This window comes from Lepus europaeus, chromosome 15, assembly GCF_033115175.1.
Source record: "Lepus europaeus isolate LE1 chromosome 15, mLepTim1.pri, whole genome shotgun sequence".
Classification (NCBI taxonomy): domain Eukaryota; kingdom Metazoa; phylum Chordata; class Mammalia; order Lagomorpha; family Leporidae; genus Lepus; species Lepus europaeus.
In genome coordinates, this window is record NC_084841.1 from 53439815 (window position 1) to 53460721 (window position 20907).

General features: G+C 38.8%; 1 protein-coding gene across 9 annotated transcripts in view; it reads left to right on the forward strand.

The window, feature by feature from the left end:
- Positions 1 to 20907, forward strand: part of ERBIN (erbb2 interacting protein) — a 152379-nt gene that overhangs the window by 81869 nt on the left and 49603 nt on the right. For all 9 annotated transcript variants that reach the window (XM_062212131.1, XM_062212136.1, XM_062212132.1 and 6 more), the window contains 2 exons: positions 209 to 278; positions 11846 to 11945. In XM_062212131.1, the coding sequence (XP_062068115.1) occupies positions 209 to 278; positions 11846 to 11945 (170 nt within the window). The remainder of the gene's footprint in view (positions 1 to 208; positions 279 to 11845; positions 11946 to 20907) is intronic.

A 20907-nucleotide genomic window follows, 5' to 3' on the forward strand; every position in this document is an offset into this window, starting at 1 on the left:
AATTATCATTTTCTTGCATGTTGGATTGATTTGAATGAAAAATTCTTTTATGAAATTAATTCTTAAAAACTAAATTATATTTTGTCATATGTCCTGTACAAAGATCTTTTTATCCTGGTTTCATATGCAGATTTACAGCATTCAGAAGACCATTAGATTTAGCTCTCATTCATTTTAAAATTTAATTTTTCTATATTTTTCCCTGCAGATTAAAGAATCTGCCCTTTAGCTTTACAAAGCTACAGCAATTGACAGCTATGTGGCTCTCAGATAATCAGGTGGGTATTCTGGTTTTGTAAATTACTTAAATTTCATTTATGTTATATAATTAGGCACTCCAATTTACATTGGGCCATTTAAGAGCATTTATACACTGGTATACATGTATTATGCAGACACTATGCATAGACTTCATTATAATTTTTTTTTTTTGCACCAAAATGAACTCATACTAACTTTTTATAACAAATCTGATTGGGATCTAGTTTTGAGACACTAGGAGGGATGAGACATCAGTTCGAAAAGAGGGATAAGGTAAAGCTGCCATCTACAGCTCCAGCATCCCAAGTGGGCGCTGGTTCGAGTCCCAACTACTCCACTTCTGATTCAGCTCTCTACTATGGCCTGGGAAAGCAATGGAAGATGCCCCAAGTGCTTGGGCCCTGCATCTCTGTGGGAGACCCGGAGGAAACTAGGCTCCTGGCTTCAGATCAGCCCAGCTCTGGCTGTTGCAGTATTTGGGGAGTGAACCAGCAGATAGATCTCTCTCTCTCTAACCCTGCCTTTTGGATAAATAAATAAATCTTAAAACAAGGATAAGAACATCAACATGAATTCAGCTATAACTGAAGCAAGGACAAACAAAAATTGATGGTAAATAAAGCCTCTGTTGAAGAATGGTGAAATCATTGATGCTGTACGAAAGTTTCTGGGGACAGTAACCTACAGAAGGAAATCAGCAGTCTAAAAATGGATAACTTGTTTTAAGAAGAGACTAGTCCATACTGGAGTTGAAGCTCATAGTGACAAACTATCCATATCAACTTGCAAGAAAAAATTTAATTTTTTGGGCCCTAATTGAAGAGGAAATTTTCTATTCATTGGATGTCAGAAGCTCCCCAGTCAGCTGAAGATGAGCAAAGCTTTCAATGGAAATTTTAAATAAGTGATATCAAGATCTTAATGCATTGCTTGTAAGAGTTATAACAGGAGATGAAATATAGCTAGAGCTATATTTATGATAAAGCTACATGTATGATCCTAATAACAAAGCCCCATCAAAGCACTCCTACCAAGAGGTAGAAATGTCCAGTCAATGCCAATACAGTTGGACAGTGTTTTTGGCAACAGTTTTTTGAGATACTGAGGGCATTTTTCTTGTTGACTTTCTGGAGGGCCAAAAAAATTATAACATCTACTTACTGGAGAGTGTTTTGAGAATGGTTGCAAAATCTTTTAACAGAAAAATTCCTGAGATAAGAGTCCTCCACTACAGCAATGCTCATTTCATTCCTCTTCTCAAACAAGCAATTTTGTGAGGGTTTTGAAGAGTATCATTTGGCATTCACCTTCCTTGTAACTTGTTTCATAATACTTGTTTCATAATACTAAGAAAATCTTTTTAGGACACCTATTCTTCAGATACTGATGTACAAAAGACTGCATTTACCTAGTTAAATTTCTAGGATTCTCATTCCTGTAGAGATGGACTAAATGGCTGGTTGTGACCACTTAAAGTATTGTGTCTTGAGTTTGATGGAACTTATGTTGAGAAATAAGGTTTATATTTTTGTTTCTATCTTTTAATTCCATTTTCCACAGACCTTTTGAAGTCCCCTTATATATATAATGAAAGTCTCAGAAAGAAGTTTGGTAATTTTTGTAAAATAGGTATAAATCCTCTTGTATTTGCCTCATTTCTTCTAAATCCATAAAAATATTTAGAGATTAGGAAATCACACTTGGTACCCCCAGATTTTGTTAGCATTGTCTCATATACATACTTGTCTTTTTTTTCTGGTGGAACACTTTGAATATACTCAGCAATTTTCAGGATTACAATACATTGTCATTAACATAGTCACCATGCTATATAATAGCTCTCTTGTACTTACACCTCCTGTCTAAAACAAATTTTCCACCCTTTGACCAGCATACCCCAGTTTACTCTCCATTACACACCATCTCCTAGTAACTACCATTTTACTTTATGTTTCTATGAAATTGCCGTTTTTTTAGAATCCATATATAAGTGAGATCGTGGATTATTTGTCTTTCTGCCCTGGTTATTTCACTTAATGTAATGTCCATGGTGTTGCAGATTACAAGACTTCCATCTTCTTAAGATCTAAAGAATATTCCATATACATCCGTGTGTATGCACTCTCTCTCTTTATCCATTTAACCATTGATGGGCACTTCAGTGATTTCATATCTTGGTAATTGTCAGTAATGCTGCTTTAAACATGAGAGTCCAGATAGCTCCTTGACATGCATTGCCTTTGGATAAATATTCAGTATTGGGACTGCTAAATCACATGGTAGTTCTGTGTCATTTTTTGAGGAACTTCTAAATTATTTTCCCTAATGACTAATTTATATTCTTATCATTGGTGTGCTGGAGTTCCTCATAAACGTTTTAAAATAAAATACCAAGTTTTAACTTAAAAGCATACTATGAGGGCCAGCGCTGTGGTTCAGTGGGTTAACACCCTGTTCTGAGACGCAGGTATCCCATATGGGGGCCGGTCCTAATCCTCGCTGCTCCTCTTCCAATCCAGCTCTCTGCTATGGCCTGGGATAGCAGTGGGGGATGGCCCAGATCTTTGGGTCCCTGCACCCACGTGGGAGACCCGGAAGAAACTCCTGGCTCCTGGCCTCGGATCGGTGTAGCTCCGGCCGTTGAGGCCATCTGGGTAGTGAGCCAGCGGATGGAAGCCCTCTCTGTCTACTTCTCTCTATGACTCTGTCTTTCAAATAAATAAAATAAATCTTAAAAAAAAAAAGAACAAAGCAAAAATAAAGCATGCCATTTGATTTTGAGCAACTTTATAATAATTTATCTGAAGATGTATTTCTCAGGGTTTGTATATACTGTTCTCATATGATACTCATCAAGTATCATAGCCAGATTTACTTGGGAAGCTATATTATATAATTCTTATGGATTATATTAACAGCCCAGAATTGTTGCCATGGTAAAGAAATCGATTTATCTGCATTTAAAGATTCTCCAGTCTTTTGAACTGAGAGACCTCTTTCCCACCTAACTATTACTAAGGTCCTAAAATCCTTATGTTGATCTCAATGTATGGTTGTGAATCAACCAATATTTACCTGCTTTTCAAATTTGGCAAGAAAATATTAAAATGATGATGTATTTGCTTTTATTAGAATGTGAGTGCTGGTGATTATTTTATGTTGGATTTTTAGCTTATTTCTCTTAATTAAAAATTTAAATTTGAATTTTGCAGCTGAATTAAGAAAACATTTGTTAGAACCTTTCTTAAGCTGTTTTCTAACTAAAGTGTGAATGAAGCATAGGTCCTGATATTCGGGGACTCTCAGACTAAATTACTATGGCAGTACTTTTGCAGATAAATTAAAGCTGACAAATTATGCCAGCTGGCTCATTTTAGTGAAATTGACAAGTCTGTGCTGTAATTTCTTCATATTTAGTGTTCTGTCATTTTCTCCCCACTTTCCCTTGTTAATTATTTTAAAACAGAAATTGGTAAGATCTTTGTTTCTCAAAGTTTGACATAGTATTTAGTAAAACTTACCAGTTGTACCTGATGGCCTTTGTTGTATGGAAGCCTTAATTATTCTGTAAAAGAACAAAGTGTAGGAGTGAAAGTATACAAAAGAACTTGGGATATGAATTATGGAAGTAAGTTGATCTGCTGACTTATGTAGGACGATACTTGCAGTAATTTGAGTCTCCAAAGGCATGAGCAGAACAGTTATTAATTTATTCTTTCATTCATTTTTGATTCTCAAAAACCATTTGTTGAACATCTGCTGTGTGCCCAGCAGTCTAAGATGAGGGAAACAGTGATATTTAGAAAGACATTTAAATGCAGTGTGGTGAAATACTTAATAGGATTAGGCTTTGAGATCCCAAATGAAGAGGATAACTGGAGCATGTTTTCTAGACAAGGAGGTGCCTGCACTGCCTGAATGAACTCTGAAAGAGAAATAAGACAAAGGACAACAGTGCTTTGACTAGAAGGAAAATCAAGAGCCTGAGCATTTAGTTGCAATGCAGCCTAGTATTTTTAATCAATGTACAAGTAGTTCATTGTGATTAGACATAATCTGTGAAACGGAAGAGATAGGAAATGCCACAGAGGCATACAAAGACCAGTTTATGGAGAACCTTGTATGCCATACAAAGGAATTTATATTGTACTTCAAGGATGGCAAGTAGATTATTTTTATGTTGTATGTCAATGCTGACCCATTATTAGTGGCTCCTGAAAATTGTGTTGAAGAGTCTTAGCGCATTCAAGCTCAGTGGAAAATTGCTTTGATTAAGATGTTCATGTTATCTCTTGTATAATAGGATACTTTGGAGAGTTAAAGGGATTTCTTTGATAATTATGCCAGAACAACATGTATGAAACGTGTCTGTGTATAGCAAATTGGGCATTTGGTCATTCTATCTGTGATCAGTTATTTATATCTGCCATGAGTATAAGTAATGAAGAGGTAATCCTTATGATAATATAGCATATGGGAACCAGTGTAACATTTGTAAAGGCAAATTGTGCGGTCACATTGATGTTTTAGAAAGGCTATTTTGGCTGCGTTGTGAAAGATGCACTTAATAGGAGTGATGCTGAAGCATGAAGGCTTGACTGAATTGTAGGATGTTGCCAGTACTATAGGAGGCAGAAAATGTTGTCTTGAACTAAAGTAATGATAGAAGGGCCAGAGAAGAGCCAGGTGTTTTTAAGGAATAGTTTAAAAGGTCTCGTCAGTAAAATATGAATAATGCATGTATGTGGGAAGAAAGAGAAATAACAGAAAGCTGAGTATCAGAAAATTGGCTTGAGTAGCTAAGTAACAAGAAGAGGAATCACAAGGAAAAGAAATATGTTTATGGGAAGATGTTGACTCTCTTTAAGCATATTGAGTTACAAGTGTCTTTGTTATATCCAAATATATAAGTATAGAACTAGCTGGTGGTTGTGTGAATCCCCGGGTTTATTTCAGGCTAGGGTTTCTGTACTACTGCTTTCTCTTTTAATTTCTGACCCTCAGAAATTTCTTACAATTGCTCCTGGTAACATAATTTCCTTTTTTCTAATACTGTTTAGACTATTTGCTTATTTTAAAAATTTCTTGGCCTTAAGATTGGTAACATGGAATTTGTTTAGTCCATTATTTCCTTTTCCTTTCCCTTTCCTTTTCCCCTTTCCCCCTTTCCCCTTTTCCCCCTTTTCCCCTTTCCCCTTTCCCCTTTCCCCCTTTCCCCTTTCCCCTTCCCCTTTCCCCTTTCGCTTTTCTCCTTTCCCCTTTCCTTTTTTTAATTTAATTGAAAGGCAGAATAATTGAGAGGGAGGGAGAAACAGAGAGAAAGCCATCTTTCATCACCCCCCAAATGGCTACAATAGACAGGGCTGGTCCAAGCGAAAACCAGGAGCTTAGAACTCCGTGTAGGTCTCCCACCTTAAAGACAGGGATCCAAGCACTTGGGCCATCTACTGCTGCTTTCCCAAATCTATAACCAACATGGGTTAGATGACAAGTAACAGATAAATTAGTATTTAGGTACAAGTTAAGCAAGGATCTCTTAATGTAAGAGCATTTTTACAGACCATTGGAAGGAAGTTGTGCTACTTGTAGCCATTCTTAATCCTCTGTTACTTTAGGGGATACTTTAAAAGTAGTTATCTTCAGAATACAGTTTAAGAATTGTAGAATGACTTTTAGGCAACATTGAGTGTTCTATTGAAGTACTGTTGGTATTATTTATGTTTGTACTTACCAGCTGTGTCATATTGAGAAAACAGAATTGGGATGATTCTGGGCTACAGCTTTGCCATGCCATGTGCAAGAGAAAGATATAGTAGACCTTGATTAATGACAGTGTTTGAAATGGTGTGGTACAAAAATGGAAGTGAAGAAAGGAGTAAAGGATGAGGAAAATGTTGAAAGATCAAGGGGCTAACAATCTTAAGTGAACAGCAAGTATTGTGGCAGTACTGGAGTGGGAGAGCTACTTAGTGTCTATCACCATATTCTGTTGGTTGTCCCTTTAAAAGGCAAAAAAAATTTCTTTAAGGAATACAGCTTCATACATTTAATATATACATTTAGGAACATAGTGATTCTTCTCCCCCACCTCCCTCCTTCCCATACGCCCACCTTTCTTTCTCCTCCCTCTTCCTTTCCCATTCTTATTTTTTACAGAGATCAATTTTCAGTTAATTTTATACTCGTACTCATTAGATAAACCCTATACTAAGTCGAGTTCACTGAATAATATGAAGAAAAAAGAACAAAAACAAACAAGAAAAACATTGTTCCTTGACAGTCAGGGAAAGGGGCGTTCAGAATCATCGCATCTCAAGGTGTCAGTTTTGCTTCTATAGATTACATTTTAAATAATGTATTACCACAAACCAGAGAGACCATATGGTATTTGTTTTTTGTGAATGGCTTATTTCACTAAGTATAATGGTTTCGAATTGTATCCATTTTGTTGCAAATGACAGGACTTGTTTTAAAGATTGATTTATTTATTTGGAAGATGGAATTACAGAGAGGCAGAGGCAGAGAGAGAGAGAGATCTTCCATTCTGCTGGATTACTCCCCAAATGGCCACAATGGCCAGAACTGTGCCAGTCCAAAGCCAGGAGCCAGGAGCTTCTTCTGGGTCTCCTATGTGGGTGCAGGGGCCCAAACACTTGGGCCATCATCCACTGCTTTCCCAGGCCATAACAGAGAGCTGAATCAGAAGTAGAGCAGCTGGGACTCGAACCAGAACCCATATGGGATGCTGGCACTGACTGCAGTGCCTTACCCACTGTGCTATGCCCCAAGGACGTTGAATTTTATCAAAGCTATCTCTGCATCTGTTGAGATAATCATATGGTTTTTGGTCTTCAGTTTGTTAATGTGTTGTATCACATTTATGGATTTAAATGCAAAGGTTGAACCATCCCTGCATACCTGGAATAAATCCCATTCGGTCTGAGTGGATGATCTCTCTGATGTGTTGTTGGATTTGTTTGGCTAATATTTTGGTGATGATTTTTGCATCTATGTTCATCAGGGAACTTGGTCTGTAGTTCTCTTTCTCTGTCATCTTTTCTGGCTTAGGAATTAAGATGATGCAGACTTCATAGAAGGAGTTTGGGAGGATTCTCTCCATTTCAGTTGTTTTCAATAGCTTGAGAAGAATTGGAATTCTTGAAATGTCCGTCAACATTCAGCAGTGAAGCCTTCAGGAACTGGGCTTTTCTTTGTTGGAAGGGTCTTTATTGCTGATTCAATCTGTCTTGTTTATTGGTCTGTTTAGGCATTCTGTGTCTTTGTGAACCAATTTTGGTAGATTGTATGTGTCCAGGAATCAATCTATTTTTTTGAGGTTTCCCAATTTGTTGGCATACAGCTCTTTGTAGTAATTCCTGATGATTCTCCCTCTTTTTTTTTTTTTTTTCTGTTGGGCCAATGATGTGTCAATTTTGTTTATTTTTTCAAAAAACCAGATCTTCGTTTCATTGATCTTTTGTATTTTTTGTTTCAATTTTATTTAGTTATTCCTTAATTTTAATTAATTTTTTCCTACTACTAATTTGGGGTTTAGTTTGTTGTTGGTTTTTTCCTAGGTCCTTGAGGTGCATTGACGGCTCATTTATTTGGTAACTTTCTAGTTTCTTGATGTAGGCACTAATTGCTATAAACTTCCCTCTTAACACTGCTTTTGCTGTATACAGTATCTTTCTTTAAGGCATTTCTTTTGCCAGTCGCCTTGTATGTTGGAGGTCCTCCTGGTATTCTCGGCTCTACTTTAATTTCTTTATGCTTCCTCCCAAAATTATCTATATCCTCATTGTTCCTAACAGTATCTTCAGCCATGTCTTTGCCTGAATTCACATTCATATGGCTCATTGCCACCTACATGTCTGAAATTCAACCAGCCCAAACTTGTGCCCCAGATATTTTTCTATTCCTCATAGTGGTAGACTCTTTAGCTCAGTGAAAAGTATTTGATGTTATTTTCTGTTTTCTCTGTACTTCAGTCCAATTCATTGCCAAGTTCTTTTTTTTTTTTTTTTAAAGGAAAGGGTTTATTGGGGAACACCCAACAGACCGGAGTGAAGGGGCGGCGAAGGAAAAGAGAGAAAGAGAGTATAAGAGAGAAACAGAGAGGAGAGGAGCTAGCAAGGAGAGTAGATAGAGCAGAGAAGAGGAGAGAGGAGAGCAGAGCCAAGAGAGAAGAACCAAGAGCCAAGAGCCATTGCCAAGTTCTGTTGAATCTTCAGTATCTCTAATCTTTATTTGCTTTGCTTTTATTCCTACAGCCACTTCCCTTAAGTGCTGCCCACAATCCTGTTTGACTTGGACTTAACGCTTTCCAGTAGAGTAGCCGCTAGTATCATGGGATTAGTCCAAAGTGAGATGTGGTATAAGTGTAATTTATAGTTTTCTACAAATATAAATTACCGCATTCATAGTTTTTTTTATTTTGGATTACCTGGTAAATTATATTTTGAATATGTATAAAATTAAATTTAATGCATTATAAAAATTACTTTCTTTTTTGCCTTTTAAAGAATTGCAGTTACTAAAAAATTGGAAATTTTCTTTGGTTCCATACAGTTCTGTGATACATAGTTCAGTAACATACAGTTGGACAGTGCTTAGACTACTAAGATGGCTTTTATTTATTTATTTTTTTTTCTGACAGGCAGAGTTCGAAAGGGACAGAGAGAAAGGTCTTCCCTCCGTTGGTTCACCCCCCCCAAATGGCTGCTATGGCCGGCACACTTAGCTGATCCGAAGCCAGGAGCCAGGTGCCTCCTCCTGGTCTCCCATGCAGATGCAGGGCCCAAGCACTTGGGCCATCCTCCACTGCCCTCCTAGGCCACAGGAGAGAGCTGGACTGGAAGAGGAGCAACCGGGACTAGAACCCGGGATGCCAGCACCGCAGGCGGAGGACTAGCCAAGTGAACCACGGCGCCAGCCTAAGATGGCTTTCTAATAGGTCTTCATGTCCACTATTGCCATCACTATCAATACTTTGTCATGTGAATTCCATTCTGAACCACACTATATCTCAGTCCTTTAGTTGCATCTTAATACCATGCTAACTTCAAGCCTTTTCATGGGGCAGGCATTTTGCTTAATGTTGAAGAGGTTGCTTGAGAGGCCTGCATCCTGTGTTGGAGTACCTGGTTTATTAGAGTCCTGCCTCTATTCTGTACTCCTTCTTCCTGTTTATGTACATCCTGGGAGGCAGAAGGTGATGGCTCAATAGTTGTGTCCCTGCCACCCACACGGGAAATCCAGATTGAGTTTCTGGCTCCCAGCTTCATCCTGGTCCACCTCTAGCCCTAGCTGTTGCAGGCATTTGGAAAATGAACTAACAGATAGGAGAGGTTTGTCTGTTCTGTATTCCTGTCTTTGCCTTCCTGTCTTTACTTCTGCTTTTCAAATAAGTAAAATAATTTTTGTTGAGAGTCAAGAATAGAGGTGGGGGATGGTGCTGTGGCACAATAGGATAAACCTCTGCTTGCGGTGCTGGCATCCTATATGGGTGCCGGTTTTAGTCCCGGCTGCTCCTCTTCTGATCCAGCTCTTTGCTGTGGCCTGGGAAAGCAGTAGAAGATGGCCCAAGTGCTTGGATCCCTGCACCTACGTGGAAGACACAGAGGAAGCTCCTGGCTACTGGCTTCGGATTGGCTCAGCTCTGACTGTTGCAGCAGTTTGGGGAGTGAACCAGCAGATGAAAGACCTTTCTCTCTGTCCATCCCTCCCTCTCTGTTAACTCTACCTCTCAAATAGATAAATAAATCTTAAAAAAAAAAAAAAAAAAAGATAAAAGAATAGAGGTTAAAATTATCTTACCTGAAATACTTGAGACCATAGTATTTTGGGTTTGGAAATTTTTGCATATACATAGGTATTTTAGGGATAGGACAGAAGTCTCAGCACAAAATTCATTTATGTTTAAATACACCCTATACATGTAGCTTGAAGGCAATTTTATGCAGTATTTTTGGTATACCTTGCATTTTAACTTCATGTTCCATCACGAAAGGTCGGGTGTGGAATTTTCAATTTGTTGCACTGTGTTGGTGTTCAAAAAGCTTCAGATTTTTGGGGCATTTTAGATTTTTGGATTAGAAATTCTCAGTCTATATATGATTAGATCAGTAGATGTTGGGGGGGATGGGGGAGTATAGATACAAGGGTTATATGCCTCAAAAGGAATTTAAACTTGAGGTTAGAGCAGTAATGCTCTCACAACATTGTAAGTACTACCCCCACCTGGAGAGAGTGAACGAGATGTAGGAAAATAGCCAACTTGTGTTTGAAGCTTTGGGGAAGAACTGTTTTGGGAAAAGAGTAGAGTTGCAACTTTCATTGTCTGTGGAAGTAAAGGAAAACATACTCGCAAGTTCGCTGCAGAACAAAGAGAGGGCACAGAGAAAATGTTTAAATAGGATTGAGTTCCAGTCTCCTGGCTTCATTCTGGCCCATCTGTAGCTGTTGCAGGCATTTAGGCAGTGAACCAGCAGTTGAAAGATCTGTCTCTTTCTCTCTCTTTTGTTATATATGATTTTCAAATAAAAGACAGTAATTGAAATTTTTTTAAAAAGCAAACAGTGAATAATGGGTTGGAATTAACTAGCTAGACGGTTATCACAGGTGTAGGTCCAAAGAATTAATTTATAGGGTGGCATAACAGGGAGGATTGGGAGTTTGGAATCAGTGCTTTTTTTTTTTTTTTTTTTTTTGGTGGGACTCTTAAGTAACTAGATTGGTATTTGTTAACCAGCAAAGGAAAAATTCTTAAGAAAAAATGAGGTCCAAAATTACCTGGGTGATGTGACACTTGGTGTCTTTAATGGAGTCATGAGACAAGAGGGGATTGTTTTAAGCACTCATTATTTATCTGCTAACCAGAATAAACCTTCACACAGCCAGACTAAATCTTCCAGATGATTTTTCTAAAATACTTTTTGTAAAGGGAAATATTAAGAGTACAAAATAACATAAAATGAAAAGGCTTATTTTACAACTTTATTAAATGAGTGTGATAATAATTATTAGACTGTAATGTGCTTAGTGTATGAAATCTTTTTTTAGTATATGTGCTGCCGAAGCGAGCACTAGTGTATGAAATCTTTTAAAGCTAATAGTATTTCAATGATAATTGCAATACAAAATAAATTTGCTTTAAACCAAAAGCTACTTTTTTAATTTGGATCTTTATATCATTCAAAAAATTTTAGTATGTCTTTTCATTTACATGTAGAAATAACACATTTATGGTATACATTGTGGTATTCCTTTATTTTATACAATAATTAAAGATTAGATCAAGGCCATTGTATCTATCTCCTCAGACATGTATCTGTGAGAACATTCAGAATCCTCTCTATTAACTATTTTCAAATATTCAATTATTTGTTGTCAGCTATAGTTACTCTACTGTGCTGTTGCACATTAGGAATTATTCCTCCAAGTTAAGTCAGTGCTTAAAGTGTTGTTATGTATATTTAAATTTGTTATTGTCACCTGCACATTGATACTTATTTAGAGGAATTGCTGGATATGCATTTGCTTTAGGGTTAATGAAAATTAAACATTTATTTTCTCTCCCTAGTCCAAACCCCTGATACCTCTTCAAAAAGAAACTGATTCAGAGACTCAGAAAATGGTGCTTACTAACTACATGTTCCCTCAGCAGCCAAGGACTGAGGATGGTAGGAACTTAAGAATTTTTTTTTCTTTTCAAAAACAAATACTGAGTAAAGCAAAGGTATGAAGCAAATTTTAAGTCTCAAAAACTTAATAGTTTGGCGGAACTCTGAAGAATTGATAAAAATGTTCTCTAAAACTTTATTATAGATTTTTGTATTACAAATCATTCAGTTGTAAGTTAAAAAATGCATGTTAAGTTTTACATAATTGGAACTCAGCTGTATGTTAAAAATGTATGTTAAGTTTTGCATAAAACCAGGAAATGTTTCACTCACTCCTGTGATAAACTTCAGCTATCCTTGGATTTCTACATTAGATCAGGATAATTTGTAGAACTCTGGCAATAAATGTTATTTGTAAGTTCTTTCATATATTTTACCCAATAAAAGAGAATTACTGTTGGCCACTAATGTTTTTTATTTATCTTCCTGAAACAGTGAAAATCTATTATCTAAAGTTGTCTATACATTAACTCTTTAGGTATCAAAACACTGAAAAATACAAATTATTTATTTATTTTTGATAGGTAGAGTTACAGACAGTGAGAGAGAGAGAAAGGTCTTCCTTCCGTTGGTTCACTCCCGAAATGGCCGCTACGGCCGGCGCTGCACCGATCCGAAGCCAGGAGCCAGGTGCTTCTTCCTGGTTTCCCATGCAGGTGCAGGGGCCCAAGCACTTGGGCCATCCTCCACTGCCCTCCCGGACCACAGCAGAGAGCTGGACTGGAAGAGGAGCAACTGGGACTAAAACCAGCTCCCATATGGGATGCCGGCGCCGCAGGTGGAAGATTAACCAAGTGAGCCATGGCGCCAGCCCCTGAAAAATACCAATTAATCATTGATTTTAATTTCTAATATATCATGAGCAAGTTAATCAAGTTACTTAGCTCCAGTTTCCCTGTTTTCTCTAAAGAATTTTTAATTTTTTTTTTGTGATTGACACATAGTAATTGTACATATTTGTGACATTTTAAGATATATACACACACACAAACATAATATATAAAGACCAGATCAGGGCATCTTCAGATCAATCACCTCAGATATGTATGTTTGGGAACATTCAAAATCCTATTACTGGGGGCCGGCCCTGTGGCGTAGCAGGTAAAGCCACTGTATGCAGTGCTGGCATCCCATATGGGTGCTAGTTCAAGATCTAGCTGCTCCACTTCTTACACAGCTCTCTGCTATGGTTTGGGAAAGTAGTGGAAGATGGCTCAAGTCCTTGAGCCCCTGCACCCATGTGGGAGACCCAGAAGTTCCTGGCTCCTAGCTTCAGATCGGCCCAGCTCTAGCCGTTGTGGCCATTTGGGGAGTTAACCAGTGGGTAGAAGATCCCTCTCTCTCTGCCTCTGCCTCACTGCCTCTCTGTAACTCTGCCTTTCAAATCTTTAAAAAAAAATTCTATCACTAAAAAAACCCTATTACTTTATATTAAAGTTGTTATTGTTTTAAACTATGGTTATTATACTGTGGTGTTTTTTTTGTTTTGTTTTGTTTTGTTTTTTTAAGATTGGTTTATTTATTTGAAAGGCAGAGATAGAGAAAGAGACAGAGAATGTGAGATCTTCCATCCACTGGTTCACTCCCCAAATGGCCACAATGGCTGGAGTGGGCCAGACCAAAACCAGAAGCTTCTTGCAGGTCTCCCACGTGGGTGCAGAGGGCCAAGTACTTAGACTATCTTCTGCTGCTTTCCCAGGTGCATTAGCAGGGAGCTGGATTGGAAGTGAAGGAGCTGGGACTTGAACCGATGCCCAAATGGGATCACGACACCGCAGGCAGAGGCTTAACCTTCTATGCCACGGTGCCGGCCCCAACACTGTGCTATTGAATTATTAGGAGTTACTTCTCCTGTGTAGTTGCATCTCTGTACCTGTTAACTATGCTTTCTCTATCCTATTTTCCCCTATACCCTTCTCAGGTTCTAGTAAAAACAGATGTATTCTTAAATATTTTGAGTTCAACTTTGTACCTTCCACATGTGAGAGCATGCATTAGTTGTCTTTTTGTGCCTATGTTATTTCAGTTAAGGAAATGTCCTATAGTTCCAACTATGTTGGTACAAATGACAGGACTTCAAGGACTTCATCCTTCTTTTATAGCTGAGTAATATTACACAGTTTCATGACCCATTCTTCTGTACAGACACCTAGATTGATTCCCTTTATTGGCTACTATGAATAGTGCTGCAGTAAATATGCAAATACAGATGTCCTTTAAGTATACTGGTTTCATTTCCTTTGCATGTATTCCCAGTATTGGGATTTCTGGGTAGATGATAGGTAGTTCTTTTTTTTTTTTTTTTTTTTTTTAGTTTTTTGAGAAAACTGCATGCACTTCTCTATAATGGTTGTACTAATTTATATATATATTTTTTAAGATTTTATTGATTTATTTGAGAGGTAGAGTTATAGACAGTGAGAGGGAGAGACAGAAAAGTCTTCCTTCCATTGGTTCACTCCCCAAATGGCCGCTACGGCCAGAGCTGCCCCAATCTGAAGCCGGGAGCCAGGTGCTTCTTCCTGGTCTCCCACGCAGGTTCAGGGGCCCAAGTACTGGGCCATCTTCTACTGCTTTCCCAGGCCATAGCAGAGAGCTGGATTGGAAGATGAGCAGCCAAGACTAGAACCAGTGCCCATATGGGATGCCAGCGCCACAGGCAGAGGATTAACCTACTATGCCACGGCACCAGCCCCACTAATTTGTATTCTAACCAACAGTTTATAAAGGTCTCTTTTCCACTTCCTTGATGACAATTCTTCTTCTTCTTATTATTATTATTCTTTTTTTTTTTTTAAATTATTATCGAGGTGGATATTATGGTGCTTTAAATTAAGCTGTTGCGGGGCCGGCACTGTGGCTTAGCAGGAAAAAGCCACTGCCTGCAGTGCAGCATCCCATATGGGCACCAGTTCAAGTCCCAGCTGCTCCAATTCCTGTCTAGCTCTTTGCTATGGCCTGGGAAAGCAGTAGAAGGCCCAACTTCTTGGGCCCCTGCGCCCGCATGGGAGACCCGAAAAAAGGTCCTTGCTCCTGGCTCCGGATTGGCACAGCTCTGGCTGTTAAAGCCAATTGCGGAGTGAAACAGCGGATGGTTAAGACCTCTCTCTCTGCCTCTTTCTCTTTCTTTGTAACTCTTTCAAATAAATAAATAAATCTTTTAAAAAAAAAAAAAAAAAGCAAGCTACTGCTTGGGACTTCCACATCCCATATTGGAGAGCCAGTTCTAGTCCCTTCTACTCCACTTCAGTCTAGCTTCTTTTTTTTAAGATTCATTTATTTACTTGAAAGTCAAAGTTACACAGAGAAGGAGAGGCAGAAGCAGAGAGAGAGGTCTTCATCCAATGGTTCACTCCCCAGTTGGCTGCAACAGCTGGAGCTACACAGATCTGAAGCCTGGAGCCAGAAATTCTTCCAGGTCTCCCACACCAGTACAGGGGCCCAAGGACTTGGGCCTTCTTCCACTGCTTTCCCAGGCCATAACAGAAAGTAGGATCAGAAGTGGAGCAGTCGAGACTCAAACCAGCACCCACATGGGGTGCTGGTACTGCAGGCAGTGGCTTTACCCGCTAAGCCACAGCGTTAGCCCCTCTAGCTTCTTGATAATGCTTCCAGGGAGGTAGCAGATGATGGCTCAACTTCTTGGGCCCCTGGCCATCGACATTGGCAATCTGTTTGGAGTTTTTTGCTCCTAACTTTGGCCTATCCCAACCCTGGCTGTTTTGAGAATTTGGGGAGTAGTCTAGTGGGTAGAAAGTATTTCTTTCTCACTTTCACTCTTCCTTTCAAATAAATAAGTAAATCTTTTAAACATTATTTATGTATGTGTGTATGCATGTATGTATGTGAGAGAGTGCTCCTATCTGCTGATTTACTTTCCAAATACTGTGGTCAAGGCACTTAGGTAGGGCTGATGCCAGGAAGCAGAAACTCAATCAAGGTCTCTGATCTGGGTGGCAGAAACCCAATTACCTCAACCATCACCACTGCCCCCCAGGATTTAAATTAGCAGGAAGCTGGAATCTAGAGCCAAAGGCAAGAATCAATCCTAGGTATTCCAGAGCAGGACCCAGAGGTCTTAACTGGTATGTTGATCACTAGGCTCAACACCCATCACTATTTCTTATATCTACAATAACAGCCATTCTCACTGAGGAAAGCCAACATCTTATTCACTAGGCTAAACACTCCTTTTTTTGCCTTTTTGGTGATAGCTGTTCTAACTAGGAAGAGGTGATAGTATATGGTGGTTTTGATCTACAGTTCCTTGACGGATGTTGAGCATTTTATCACATACTGGCCATTATATATCCTCCTTTGAAAATTGTCTATTCAGATCATTTGCCCATTTTTAAAGTAAAATTATTTGGTGATTTTGCTCTTGCAGCTTTTGAGCTCCTTATATATCCTTGTCAGGTGAATAGTTTACAGATATATTCTCCCATTCTGTGGGTTGTACCTTCACTCTGCTGTTTGCTTTGCTGTTCAGAAACTTTTTGGTTTATCTCATTGTTCTGTTTTTCATTTTGGTGCCTGAGTAGTTAGGTTATATCCAAAAATTCTTTGCCTAGAGTAATGTTCTAAAGCATTTCTCCTTTATTTTCTTCTAGTAGTTTCATAGTTTAAGGTCTTATGTTTAAGTCTGTAATTATTTTGAGTTGATTTTTGTAAATGGTGAAAACTAGAGGTCTAGCTTCTTGATCCGGCATATGGAGAGCCAATTTTCCCAGCATGCTTTTTTGAAGATCAGTGTACATTCTTGGTTGTGTTGAAATCAGTTTGCTGTATATACATTGACTTATTTCTGTTCCAACAGTCTATGTTTGTTTTTATGCCAATACCATACTGTGTTGCTTTCTGTTACTTTATAGTATGATTTAAAGTCAAGTGTTCTAATGCTTCCAACTTTGTTCTTTTTGTTAAAGATTGCTTTCACTATTCATTGTCTTTGTTTCATATACATTCTAGAAATGCTTTTTTCTGTTTCTGTCAGGAATGTCATTTGTATTTGATAGAAATTGAATTGAATTGAATTACTACAGACATTATAATTTCCAATTCATGGGGCCGGCACCGTGGCTCACTTGGTTAATCCTCCGCCAGCGACACCGGCATCCCATATGGGCACCAGTTCTAGTCCCGGATGCTCCTCTTCCAGTCCAGCTCTCTGCTGTGGCCTGGGAGGGCAGTGGAGGATGGCTCAAGTGGTTAGGCCCTGCACCTGCAAGGGAGACCAGGAGGAAGCACCTGGCTCCTGGCTTCGGATTGGTGCAGCGCGCCGGCTGTGGTGGTCATTTAGGGGGTGAACCAATGGAAGGAAGACCTTTCTCTCTGTCTCTCTCTCACTGTCTATAACTCTACCTGTCAAATTAAAAAAAAAAAATGCAGACACAACTGCATTATTTAAAAAAATAATTTCCAATTCTTTTTTTTTTTTTTTTTTTTTTGACAGGCAGAGTGGATAGTGAGAGAGAGAGACAGAGAGAAAGGTCTTCCTTTTTGCCGCTGGTTTACCCTCCAATGGCCGCCACGGCCGGCGCATAATTTCCAATTCATAAACATGGGATGTAATTCCCTTTTTTGTTGTTCTTCAGTTCTATTCATCTGTGTTTTATAGTTGTCATCATAAAGGCCTTCAATTTCCTTGGTTAAATTTATTCCTAGGTTTTTAAGATCTTTTTTATACCTGTAGTGAATGAAATCACTTTATCTTGTTCTCAACAGTTTTGTGATTGGTATTTAAAAATGCTGCTGATTTTTATATGCTGATTCTGTTTCCTGAAGCTTTACAGAATTTGTTTATTCTAATAAATTTTTGGTGAGGCTTTAGGCTTTTCAATATCTAAATTCATATTGCCAGAGTGGTGGTTTGGCATAACAGTTAACCTGCCAATTAGCACATCTCTTTGGCTTCTGATTTCAGGTTCCTGCCACCCACATGGGAAACCTGGGTTGAGTTTCAGCTTTGGCCTCCTGACTATTGCTGGCATTAGGGTAGTGGCATGCTCTCTTCTCTGCATCTCAGTTAAAAATTTTTTTAAAATATGTTATCTGGGGACAGAGATATCTGAGCTCTTTTTCTATTTGGATGATGTTCTCTCTTTTGTCTTGCTGCTGTAAGATTTCCAATGATATCTTAAGAATAATGGTGAAAGTGGACATCTTTGTCTTGTTTCTGATTTTAGAGGAAACAATTACAGGTTTTCGCTTTCTATATGATGTAAGCTGTGGATTTGTCATATATAGCCCCTTCTGTGTTGGGTTTGTTTTTTTTTTTATTTGTTTTGAGGGTTTTGGTCATGAAAGAATTTTGATTTTTATCAAATGTTTCCTTGCATCTATAGAGATGAATATTTGCTTTTTATCCGTCATTCCATATTTGTAATGTGTTATGTATGTGGAACCATTTTTGCATCCATGGGGTAAATTCTACTTTGATATAATATATAATCTTTTTTATGTATTGTTGGATTTGATTTGCTAATATTTGGTTAGAATTTTTGCATCTCTCTTCATCATAGATGAGTCTGTAGTGTTTTTTGTTCTTTTGTCCTTGTCTGCTTTTGGTATCAATATAAATACTGTGGTGTTATAGAATGAATTTAGAAGTATTCCTTCCCTTTCAATACTGTTGAATAGTTGGAAAACAATTGGTGTCTTTTAAAAATTTTGAAAAATTCGCCGGCGCCGCGGCTCAGTAGGCTAATCCTCCACCTTGTGGCACCAGCACACCGGGTTCTAGTCCCGGACGGGGCACCGATCCTGTCCCGGTTGCCCCTCTTCCAGGCCAGCTCTCTGCTATGGCCCGGGAAGGCAGTGGAGGATGGCCCAAGTGCTTGGGCCCTGCACCCCATGGGAGACCAGGAGAAGTACCTGGCTCCTGCCATCGGAACAGCGCGGTGCGCCGGCCGCAGCGCGCCAGCCGCGGCGGCCATTGGAGGGTGAACCAACGGCAAAAAGGAAGACCTTTCTCTCTGTCTCCCTCTACTGTCCACTCTGCCTGTCAAAAAAATAAAAATTAAAAAAAATTTTAAAAAAATAAAAGTTTTGAAAAATTCAGAAGTGAGGTGGCTTAGCATTGGCCTTTCTTTGTTGGGAGACTTTATTACTGATTAAATCTCATTGTTGATTCATCTGTTTATATTTTCTATGTTCTTGTGGTTCACTTTGGTATGTTAATCTGTCCAGCAATTTATCTATTTCTTCTAGGATTTCCCGTTTGTTGCATATGGTTGTTCATAATAGTCCCTAATGAGCCTTTGTGTTTATTTTTTAAGATTTATTAATTTGAAAGGCAAAATTATGGGGGTCGAGGGGAGAGAGTGATCTTTCATGTGCTAGTGTACTCCTCAAATGGCTGCAGTGGCCAGCGCTGGGCCAATCTAAAGCCAGGAGCTTGGAACTCCATCTGGGTCTCCTACTTGGGAGTCAGGGAACCATGCACTTGGGCCATCTTCTGCTTTGCAGGTGTGCTAGCAGGGAGCTGGTTCAGAAATGGAGCATCCAGGACTCCAACAAGCATTCCCATATGGGATAATGGTGTTGCAGGCAGCGGCTTAACCTACTGTGACACAGTGCCAACCCCAGGCCTTTGTATTTCTGTAGTATCGGGTGCTATGTGTCCTCTTTCTTTGGTTCTTTTGATTGCATTTCTTTGGTTCTTTTATTCTTCTTCTTCTTCTTTTTTTTTTTTTTCTTGATTAGTGTGGCTAAAGTTTATCCATTCATCTTTTCAGAAAAAACAAGTCTTTATTTTACTGATCTTACGTATTTTTTTCATCTATTTTGTTTATGCTCTGATCTTTGTTATTTCTTTCCTTCTATCTTTGAGTTTGGTTTCTTCTTGCTTTTCAAGTTCCTTGAGTTTTATCATTAGGTTATCTATTTGTAATCTATTGTTTTTAAATGTCAGCACTTCCTATAATCTTCTTCCTAGTGTTGCTTTTGCAATATTCCATAGGTTTTGTATATTGTGTGTTTTCATTTTCATTGGTTTCAAGAAATTTTTAAGTTTCTCTTGACTTATTGGCCAGTTGATCTTTCAGAGAGAATGTTGTTTGAGTTCTGTGTATTTGTACAATTTCTAGTATTAGTCATGCCATATCAGTTTGGCTTTGTTGAGACTTGCTTGGTGGCACATCATGTAGTCTCTGTCCTTGTGGATGTGCCTTGTGCTGATGAAAATGTGTCTTCTGCAGCTGTTAGATGAAATGGTCAATAAATGTCTGTTAGGTCCATTTAGTCCAAAGTATAGTTAAACTCCAATGTTTCTGGATTGGTTTTTATTGATGAGAGTGGAATTTTGAAGTATGTAACTCTTAGTTTTATTTCTTAATATTTGAAAGGTATAGCAACAGAGAGATTTTTCCATCCATTGCTTTATTTATTTAAAAGGCAAAGTTACAGAGAGAGAGAGGGAGAGACAGAGAGGGAAAGGTCTTCCATCTGTTAGTTCACTCCCCAGATGGCCACAACAGCTGGGGCTGGGCCAGGCAGGAGCCAGGAACCTCTTCCAGGACTACCACATGGGTGCTTGGGCCATGCTTTTCTGATTTCCCAGGCACATTAACAAGGACCTGGATTGGAAGTGCAGCGTCCGGGACTTGAACCAGTACCTATATGGGATGCTGACATTGCAGGGTGCAGCTTAACTCACAAGGCCACACTAGCCCCCAAAATTTTAGGCTTTGCATCCAATTATCATAAGAACAACCTTCCAACAGCTTGCCCCCAGTGTTCCAACAACCACCTGCTAGGTTCACTTTTTTTTTTCTTTAAGCTTTTATTTATTTATTTGACAGAGTTACAGACAGTGAAAGGCAGAGACAGAGAGAAAGGTCTGTCTTCCATCCGCTGGTTCACTCCCCAAATGGCCACCATAGCTGAAACTGGGCCAGTTCAAAGCCAGGAGCCTTCTTCTGGTCTCCCATGTGGGTGCAAGGGCCCAAGTACTTGGGCTATC